This window comes from Mustelus asterias, unplaced genomic scaffold (genome assembly GCF_964213995.1).
Source record: "Mustelus asterias unplaced genomic scaffold, sMusAst1.hap1.1 HAP1_SCAFFOLD_44, whole genome shotgun sequence".
Lineage (NCBI taxonomy): Eukaryota > Metazoa > Chordata > Chondrichthyes > Carcharhiniformes > Triakidae > Mustelus > Mustelus asterias.
Window position 1 is genome coordinate 1,090,359 of NW_027590121.1, and position 10,594 is coordinate 1,100,952.

The 10,594-nt window shown below is 45.1% G+C and overlaps 2 protein-coding genes across 2 annotated transcripts in view; both read right to left on the bottom strand.

Annotated features, from left to right (window-relative positions):
- The window catches only part of LOC144482982 (uncharacterized), a 162,871-nt gene extending 155,096 nt beyond the window's left edge, over positions 1-7,775 (bottom strand). Inside the window, 2 exon segments of the mRNA XM_078201810.1 lie at positions 5,857-6,273; positions 7,498-7,775. Of these exon segments, the coding sequence (XP_078057936.1) occupies positions 5,857-6,273; positions 7,498-7,775 (695 nt within the window).
- LOC144483022 (uncharacterized) overlaps positions 1-10,594 on the bottom strand; it is a 1,062,789-nt gene that overhangs the window by 379,274 nt on the left and 672,921 nt on the right. The gene's annotated exons all lie outside the window — the stretch shown is intronic.

Here is a 10,594-nt window from a genome sequence, read left to right on the forward strand (position 1 = left end):
CTCAACGACCCAAGTTTACATGCTGAGTGATATTCTAAGAGTATTTCGACAGCTTCAGCGCAGCTCTGCGTCTATGTGGGTCTCAGTGCACAGGAATACACCCTGGAGTCTGTCAGCTCAGTTTTAGATATCTTCATTGTGCTCTTCACAAAATCAAACTCCGCAGAGAAACGGTCCCCTCGGAATCTCTCTGTGCTCCCGCTGTATGTATATCTCTGCAGCAGAAACTCCATCGACCCGCCGGGATGCTGACGGTACCACAATATGTTAGGATAGTCGCTGGTTGTAGCTGTAAAGTTACAGAACAACTGAACATCCTTCCCTGTACTCACTGTGACGGCAGCCGGTGTCTGTGTAACAGAGTCTCCTCGACAATGTCCTGCAAGTGTCCAGAGGGACATCAAACCAACAATATCAATTAACTACGTTTGGCTTTTTGACCCGAATTAAAGCCCGGTAAATAAATAGATGCCGCTAAAGTGAAAGATATTTTCCACAGCTCAGGATCTGTCACTGGAAGGCGTTTGGATCGAATATGCAAACTTTTCATGAACGCACATTTGGCGCCGTCTATCGAGATCAGTTCCCCAAACGCATTTCCTGCTATTTGAAGGGAAAACTGAAAACTGCCCCCAGTTTTAAATTCCAGTGTTTGTCACAGGCTGCGTGGAGACAATGTGGGTAGGATTAATTTACGGTTCTCTGATCAATCCATTGTTAGCTATGTATTAATGTAATGTGTTAAAGATGTCAAACAAGTTTGTGCAACTTGGGAACTTACCGATTAACAGAGCTGTCGCTGTGAGGACTGAACACAAAGTGACAGGAGGCATTTTCCAGACACCTCCCGGCACAGTTAACAGCAATGAGCTGAAGCTGAAGTTGTTTCACTCAAGTCTTTAGCTGAGTAACACGCACGACACTGCTGATTGGTTCATTGCCGGCTGAGTCATCAGTTGACATTCAATCATCTTAAAGCGTCTTCTCTTCAATCAAATATATCAAATTCCTTGGATATTTAATTCCTACCATCGGAATGGGGCGAAAAGAACAAAGGGTTTCTGTTCAAATCTAAGCTGAGTATTTTCTGAGGAAATACTCCAAGGTCGGTCCTTTCACAGGTTCAATCTGTCAGGGGGAGACAGAGAAAGAAAACAGTGAAAGTTGTTCTGGTCCTAAAGCCGGATTCCCCAATTGGGGGAGCTGCTCTCTGACTACATTACATTCCGCTTTCGGTCCGGGGCGGTACGGTAGCACAGTGATTAGCACCGCTGCTACACAGCAGCCGGGACCGAGATCGATTCTCAGCTGCGGTCACAGTGTGTGTGGAGTTTGCACATTCTCCATGTGTCTGGGTGGATTTTCTCCAGTGCTCGCTTTTCCCCCCACATTCTGAAAGACGTGCTGTTAGCGGCATTGACCCGAACAGGCACCGGACTGTGGCGATTAGGGTAATTTCGCAGTTACTTCATAAGCCTTACTTGTGACTTTAAAAAAAAACTTACAACAATGAATGGAATAGAAGCACCAAATGTTTTTAATGAATTATATAGCGGGGGTTGTATGTGGAGGCGACTGTTTAATGGATTTGAGCTGAATGGGAGTGAGGAGACACGCATTGACTCAGTGATCTTGGATTAGTTGATCATCAGAAATATTCGCAACACACATACAATAAAAATAACGTTTTCCCTGTAATTTATTGCTTAACCGTCAGAAACACAGGCGTCCATCGTCACCGATTTCCGAATTTAATATCATTAAATAAACAGGTTGAACCTTTATTGACAGCACCTCCCAAACCCGCAATCACTTCCACCAGATGATGCATGGGAACATCAGCACCGATATGTTCCCCTTCAAGCAATGCGATATCCTAACATATTGTGTTCATTTCACTGAAGCTCAAAATCATGGAAACCCCTCCCTGACAGTACTGCGAGTGTCGCCACATTACGTGGAATGCGAAAGGCAGCTCACCAAGATCTTTCCATGGACAATTAGTGGTAGGTAATAAATACTGGTCTTGATAGCAACGTTCACTTTTATTAAATGTTTTAAAAACACTCAATCTGTAACCAATCCCGAGCATCAAACCAACAACTGAACAAATCTCCTCCTGCCGCCTGGTGGCGAATGCTTGTAAAGTTTCTGAAACTAATTCAGAATCGGTGGATGACTCGGGCTAATTTTCACCAAGCAAAGACAAAGGAAGCTAAAATCGTGAACTAACACAAACAAATAACAGATTGTACGAATCAATGTTATTCACAATTGATCTGTTCTACAACAGACGTCAGCTGCAAGAGTTTCTATTGCACAAAGAGGCGAGATTTTCTTTCCGAGATTTAACTGTTTTTATCACTATAAGTCTCACGGAGCAGTAACAGCTCAGAGATTGTTCAAGTGAAATTTCTTGTCAAGATGTTGAGTTGTTCCAAAAATGGTCTTTGGCTTGAATGCTGAACCGCTCGGGTGTTTTATCAGAATAAACTCTGGCTGTATTTCAGAGTCTTGCCAATAGCAGTCTAATGCTTAACAGTCGCTCCATGTATTGTTAGAGATTCATTTTAAAGTAACCGCGTCTCCTTCCGTCTTAACTGCTGAGGGTAGCAGCTGGTGGCAACCTCCACGAATTAGATCTAAAGGACATGTCACCATGGTGAAAGATAAAACAAGCGGGAGTTTAAAACTCAGATTCAAAACACTTTGGAAATATTAGCCATGATGTGGAGTTGCCGGCGTTGTACTGGGATATATCTGGACTTTACCCTGATGTTGTGAGACTACTTACTGGAAATATTAGCAACATCTTTACCCCGCAAATACCGTCATTATTTCCATTCTACAAACAATAGTGTGCCGCTTAGTGCAACCAAGGGGGAGAATAGATTTTTAGCCGGGAGAAAGTACTCACTGAGATGTCATAGGAAAAGCAAGAGGTGGTCACAAATGTCTCCGCCCTTGTCTGTAACTGCAGACCATGAACTCCTCTGTCACAGCAAATACAGATCCCCACCCACAGCACTGCTGACCCAACCGTTGGCAATGATGGAAGCGGAACAACAAGGTCTCCACGAGCAGAGATCAGGGCAGGCGGGTCAAAGGGAAACTGTGTGAGACTCGATAACTAGCGCTCTTGTCCAACACAGTGTCAGTCTGTGATAAATTATTACACTTCTCTCACTTTCTAGCTCTGTGATCCCTTCATTCTTTCTGTGAAATAAATTCCTCAACAAGACAAATTCCAGCCACTGTGACCCGCTACAGAAATTACACATTTCCTTCAATCACAACCCGATCCAACTCACCGAATGGCGCCTACAACAATATCAGATGCTGCAGTCTTAAATCATATCCTGCAATTTTAATCCAAATTGAATTGTTGAGACTTACACCGAGAGATGGGTTTAAAGTATGAAAAATAATTATCGGATAATATCGAGACATCCATCTTATATATCCTGGAAAGTGTGAAATGTGTGAAATAAGTTTCCTGTTGGAATGGAAGAGGAGTAGACATTGAGATAGTTTAAGGAGGTGTCTGGAGGAACGTTGGGAAAGGAAGTTACTACATTTCCGGATTATTCATACAAAATTTGTCGCATGACCTCCCTCATTCCCAGTGGTCACATGAACCGGAATACAGCAGGAGAGGCTAAATAGTGTCTAAAACGTCAAAGCACAATTCTGGAATTGTTCAAATGGACTGGCTGCAGCTTTGAAGACAGAAATAGAGCGAACATTTTAAATGATTATGCTTATCAGAACTGGGGAAAATGTTGTTGATGCAACAGGTTTTAAGCATTTGGAGTGGCAGCTAAAGACGAGAGGGCAGAATGAAAAAGGGGCAGGTCAGTAATTCAGTGGAAGACAGGTAGCCCTAAATGATGAAGCCGATGATGGCCCAAGGGGAAGATGTGGTACTGGGACAGGTGGACAAACAATTAGTAATTGTGGCAGCGTTTTACTTATGAAAAACAGAACCATCACCCCAAGGTGCCGTCTAAAATACAAAGAGAAAACAATGTAAACTGTTGTACGGTGGAGAATCAGTAAGTGTTGAAAGCAATCTTGATTCCGGGAGGTGAACAAATCTGTTTTTTTTTTGTAAATGCTGCCGCCACCAGAGAGTAGTGAGAGGTTGCTTGGGTTTAATGTTGGGACGAGTTTCAGACTCACAACAGTGTTCAGTTCTTTGTTATATTAAAACAAATGAAACGAGCAGCTGTGGAAACACACTATTATTGACAGAAATAGGATGTTTATATTTAACGTAATGTATTCTTGTGCGTGGTTAATGTTGCGATTGATGTTACAAATATTCGACATTATGGCCGCGATTCTCCCATTGCGGCCCGCCACTTTTCTGGCGGGTCGGGCTGGGAGATGCGCGTGTCGGCCATAGCGTGGGCTATGGGGAGAGAGCGGGTAAATGGAGTTGAAATCAACCATGATTGAATGGTGGAGTGGACTCGATGGGCCGAATGGCCTTACTTCCGCTCCTATGTCTTATAATCTTATAATCTTATAATTTAGTGGGTTCCCCAGCAGTTCTTTTCGACCCGCGCGCATCTCCAAGCCAGAGAAAAATGGCGCCGCCGGGAACCCGCTGAAAATCGGCGGGCCGTTGTTTAGCATGAGTTTATATACTTCTGCATGCTATTATCGGAGTCCACATGGCAATCTCCGCACACGTCTGCGTCTCCCAATTCTTTGGCATGATGTAATTTTGGCACGAATCAGAATAGGTATTTAAAAGTTGCAACCTGGCGTGGCAGCCTTGAACTGGCGTGAGGAGGTAAGTGCTGCTAACAGGGCACGAGGGGGGTTGCAGGCACGCCCTGGAGATGTCTGGTGGCCTTCCTCCTGCTGCCTTTAGGTTTTGGCCCATTGACGAGTGACATCTGTGGGAGGCGTGGGGGGGGGGGGCTTCCATTTCCTCACAGATCGCTGGGTGATGTTCCATCAGGGAGTCCCGCTCCCCACCGCCCCAATCTACAAAGATATAAAATGAAAAAGTGTGGCTAAAGTAAACATTGGTCCTTTAGAGGACGAGAAGGGGGATGTAATAACTGGAAATGAGAAAATGTCTGTGGCATTGAACAGGTATTTTGTGTCGGTCTTCACAGTGGAAGACACAAATAACATGCCAAAAATCGATGACAGGAAGGCTATGGAAGGTGAGAACCTAGAAACTATCAATCTCACGAAAGGGGTAGTGGTGGGCAGTTTAATGGGGCGAAAGGTAGACAAGTCTCCTGGTCCTGGTGGAATGCATCCCAGTGTACTAAAAGAGCTGGTGGGAGAAATAGCAAATGCACCAGTGGTAATTTACCAAAATTCACTGGACTCTGGGGTTCAGAGTTAAAGATTTCAGAGAAAAGGGAGTTGAAAGCAGGTCCCATGGACAAGATGAACAATCAGAGGGTTTGATGGGAAATAGGAGAGAGACTGGAGAAAGATGTGAGTTCAGAGCTTGGACACAGAGGAGCTTTACAGACAGTCTGGCCCAGTGGGTGAGTGGAAGGGAAGGAAGCAGCTGATCAGATTGTCTCAATCTTAGTGACAGAAACTCATCAGCTCCTCACACTTTGTTGTTGGAGGTGAGGTTGGAGGAGACAAGAGAAAGGGAGAGTCCTTCAAAAGGAACTAACTTGTGTTAGAGATATTAGAAAGGCTCGACACAGCATGTTTAAATCAAAGACAACATATTTGATTTTTGTCCAGAATATTAGTCTCTATAACTGAACTGAAGTTTATTAACATCAGCAGAAACAGACCCTAATGGACATAGCTCAGTTCTCAATCTGATTGACAACACAATCCAATCTCTGGAGTTGACTGTGAATTTGCTGGTGTCTCAGCAGATTGGATGACTGAGTAAATCCCATCGCACACACAGAACACGTAAATGGTCTCTTCCCAGTGTGAACTCACTGGTGTGTCAGCAGGTTGGATGACCGAGTGAATCTCTTCCCACAATCATTGCAGGTGAACAGCCTCTCCCCAGTGTGAACTCGCTGGTGTCTGAGCAGTGCTGATGATTGAGTGAATCTCTTCCCACACCGAGAGCAGGTGAATGGTCTATCTCCCGTGTGAGTGCGCTGGTGAACGGTGAGATGAGATGATCGCCTGAACCCAGTTCCGCAGTGAGAGCACCTGAACGGTCTCTCGTCAGTGTGAACTTGTTGATGATACATAAGTTCCTGAGAGGTTTTATAACTCTTCCCACAGTCCAGACATTTAAACGGTCTCTCGTCAGTGTGACTTCTTTGATGTGTTGTCAGGTTGGATAAATTAATGAATCCTTTCCCACACTCGGAGCAGGTGAATGGTCTCTGCCTAGTGTGAATTCGCTGGTGTGTTAACAGCGTGGGTGACTGAGTGAATCCCATCCCACACACACAGCAAGTGAATGGCCTCTGCCCAGTGTGTGTGCTGGTGTGTCAGCAGGGTGGATGACTTAGTGAATCCTTTCCCGCAGTCCGAGCAGGTGAACGGCCTCTCCCCGGTGTGACCACGCCGATGAGTTTCCAGCTGGGATGGATAATTGAATCCCTTCCCACAGTCCTCACATTTCCACAGCTTGTCCCCATCATAACAGCATTTATGTTTTGACAGGGCAGATGATCGATTGAATCCCTGTCCACACACAGAACACGAGTAGGGTTTCTCTCCGCTGTGAACGGTGCTTTTTTCTTCCATGTTTAAAATATGACAATATTCAGGTTACGATAAATTAGCCGACAGTATCATTCCCTAATGTGATGTTTGGTTTCAGTTTCCCAACTGCAAATCGTCCCCTTCTAAAACCCTGTGAAATTGATTTAAAACAGAAAAAAGGGAGTGAGAGAGAACCCACAAAAGCACAAAGACAGGTTGTGAAATTGAGCTGAATGAATCTGGTCATTTGTGGGGCCGGCACTGGGAAAAAGTGACCATGAAAACTGCTGGATTCAATTGATTCACTCATGTCCTTCAGGGAAAGAAACCTGCCAACTTGTCTGGACTCTGCACCCAGGTCCTATCCCCGGAGCCCCACATATCCTGTTACTTCCCCGAACCTACACATCTTGGGGCACTAAGGGGCAATTTAGCATGGCCAATCCACCTAGCCTGCACGTCATTGGACTGTGAGAGGAAACAGGAGCACCCAGATGAAAACCCACGCAGACACGGGGAGACACAGTCACCCGAGGCTGGAGTTGAACCTGGGTCACTGGAGCTGTGAGGCAGCAGTGCTAACCACTGTGCTACCCTTTTTCAAAGAACTGGAACAATTTTGTGAAATGTCTGGGACTATTTTATTTTGTTAAAGACACAGTATGAATACAAATTATCTTCGCTGCCCTGATTTTGTTGTTCTGCTCATCAGTAAGAAATTGGAAGTGAAAGAGTGAAGCACTTTGATGGACAAGTTGTTCAAATTCTGTCACTGGGAAGAATTTCAAAACATTGCCCCTAACAAACATGGCGGCTACGCATGCGCCCTACTGTTCCACCTCTTTCTCCAATTCCTCTCCGATCCCCCATCCGCCAAGGAACAGCAGCCGGGCAGAGCGGGCAAGAGGTGACACCCAGGGGGAGCAGCAGCCGAGAGGGTTACAGCGAACCCTGGTGGACTGGAGGGGAAACAGCAGTAGCACAGTCTCTGCCCAAAGGCTTTCGCTGTTCAGCTGCTCAAAGACTCTGAGAACCTCTTCAAATGTAAACTTCAGCTTCTCACATTCACCTATCCATCCCTTCCTCCATCCATCTCGCCCTCCCTCCATCCATCCCTCTCCCTCCATCCACCCCTTCTTCCATCCATCTCACCATCCCTCCCTCTCTCCATCCATCCTTCCTGATAACAAGAACCATTCACTCTGCACAGCAGTTTCATCCTCATTCCTCCAGTCTGTATTCCAGCCTTCATCACATTCACTCTGCTCCCAGATATTTTAGACCAATAGATATTACAACTCAAACTTCACAATCTCTACAATTTAATATTTGTTTGGTAACCTTATAGACAGCAGAGAAATCATCAATTCCAAAGCAACCCGATCTGGAGGATATATTTATACATTTTCTCATTTCACAATAAAACCCACGCACTGAGTTTCAAATTTGCTTCTGTCATTATTTTAGTGATGATGTGGAGATGCCGGCGTTGGACTGGGGTGAACACAGTGAGAAGTCTAACAACACCAGGTTAAAGTCCAACAGGATTATTTGGTAGCAAAAGCCACTAGCTTTCGGAGCGCTGCTCCTTCGTCAGGTAAGTGGGAGTTCTGTTCACAAACAGAGCATATAAAGACACAACTCAATTTACAGAATAATGGTTGGAATGCGAGTCTTTACAACTAATCAAGTCTTAAAGGTACAGACAATATGAGTGGAGAGAGGGTTAAGCACAGGTTAAAGAGATGTGTATTGTCTCCAGCCAGGACAGTTTGTGAGATTTTGCAAGCCCAGGCAAGTTGTGGGGGTTACAGAGAGTGTGACATGAACCCAAGATGCCGGTTGAGGCCGTCCTCATGTGTGCGGAACCTGGCTATCAGTCTCTGCTCAGCGACGCTGCACTATCGTGTGTCTTGAAGGCCGCCTTGGAGAACGCTTACCCGAACATCAGAGGCCGAATGCCCGTGACCACTGAAGTGTTCCCCAACAGGAAGAGAACACTCTTGCCTGGTGATTGTCGAGCGGTGTTCATTCATCCGTTGTCACAGTGTCTGCATGGTTTCCCCGATGTACCATGCCTCGGGACATCCTTTCCTGCAGCGTATCAGGTAGACAACATTGGCCGAGTTGCAAGTGTATGTACTGTGCACCTGGTGGATGGTGTTCTCACGTGAGATGATGGCATCCGTGTCGATGATCTGGCATGTCGTGCAGAGGTTGCTGTGGCAGGGTTGTTTGGTGTCGTGGTCAGTGTTCTCCTGAAGGCTGGGTAGTTTGCTGCAGACAATCGTCTGTTTGAGATTGTGCGGTTGTTTGAAGGCAAGAAGTGGGGGTGTGGGGACGGCCTAGGTGAGATGTTCGTCTTCATCAATGACATGTTGAAGGCTCCGGAGACGATGTCGTAGCTTCTCCGCTCTGGGGAAGTACTGGACGACGAAGGGTATTCTGTCCACCGTGTCCCGTGTTTGTCTTCTGAGGAGGTCGGTGCGGTTTTTCACTGTGGCGCGCCGGAACTGTCGATCGATGAGTCGAGCGCCATATCCTGTTCTTATGAACAGGATTATGTAAATTATTTTGTAAATTGAGTTTGTGTCTTTATATGCCCTGTTTGTGAACAGAACTCCCACTTTCCTGATGAAGGGGCAGCGCTCCGAAAGCTAGTAGTTTGTGCTACTAAATAAACCTGTTGGACTTTAACCTGGTGTTGTGAGACTTCTCACATTATTTTAATGCCCAGCAGATTATTTGGACTGAAATTGGTCTCAGTGTGTCTCTGTGTTGTGAGTGTGTGTGTATTTGTGGAAGTCAGAGTGTTTTTTTGTCTGCATGTCTGTGTGTGCGAGTTTGCCTGTGTCTGTCTGAGAGTGTATGTCTGTGAATGTGTTTGTCTTCGAACTCGCCTGTTGCTATTTCTGAGGTTAGTTTCAACTCTCTAAATAGATTCGTCTGCGTTAATATAAAAAAATAGGAACAAGAAAAATATAGCAGCACAATCCTCCTACGTTTCTATGTTTGAAAATGACCCTTCAGTAGCCTGAGGGTTCAGTGATCTCCCAGGTAGAAGCCATTTACCTCACTTCGCCACTAGAGGGAGCTCCCTCACTGTGATTGTGTGGAATGAAGGAGTCTTGTGTTATTGTCAGTATTTTCATGTTTAAAAGATGTTTTTGTTAAAAGCTCATTGTCCGTCCAGTGACTCTGTTTATCCACATTTCTAAAACAAAAAGGTAAAGGTTACGGTCAATTGAGCCAGGGTTTTATTCTGGGACCTTCCTGCCCAGAAGTAACATCAGCTGGGATTGTAACTTAGCAGCAGAAACCCATCTTCTGTTCTATTCCCCCAATTCCCACAAAATAGTTTTTAGATTTGGGTGAGTTTGTATAAAATTGACAACGGTGGAGATTCAAGACACTTAACAAGTGAATAAAGGCAAAAGATTCCACAGATTCTGCACAAACAAAATAAACTTTACTATACACAGTGAGAAAGGGAAAACAAGTTACAATATGTGGAAGGTAAAACATTCAAGGACTTTAGAGAGGAAAGGGAGATGGGATGGTAGTTTACAAGGGCATGTGTCAAAGATATTTTATTGAGAAGTGGGTGATGATATCGGATTTGAAGGAGAGGAAGATATTGACAATATCAGCTGATGTGGAGAAGTTGTGCTGTCAGTAGCTCAGTGGGAATAGGATTGAGGGATCAAGAGATGGGTCTCATGGGCAAGATGAGCTCTAAGAGGACATGAGGGGAGGCAGGAGAGAAACTGCAGAAAGATGAGAGTTCAGAGCTCAGACAAAGGGGAGCGTTAGAGGAGGTTTGTTCCAGTGGGTTAGGGGAAGGAGGGAAGCAGTAGAGGGAGCTGATTGGATTGTCTCAAACTTAGTGACAAAGAAGATTGTGAGTTTTATTCCCAATGAGCACTTG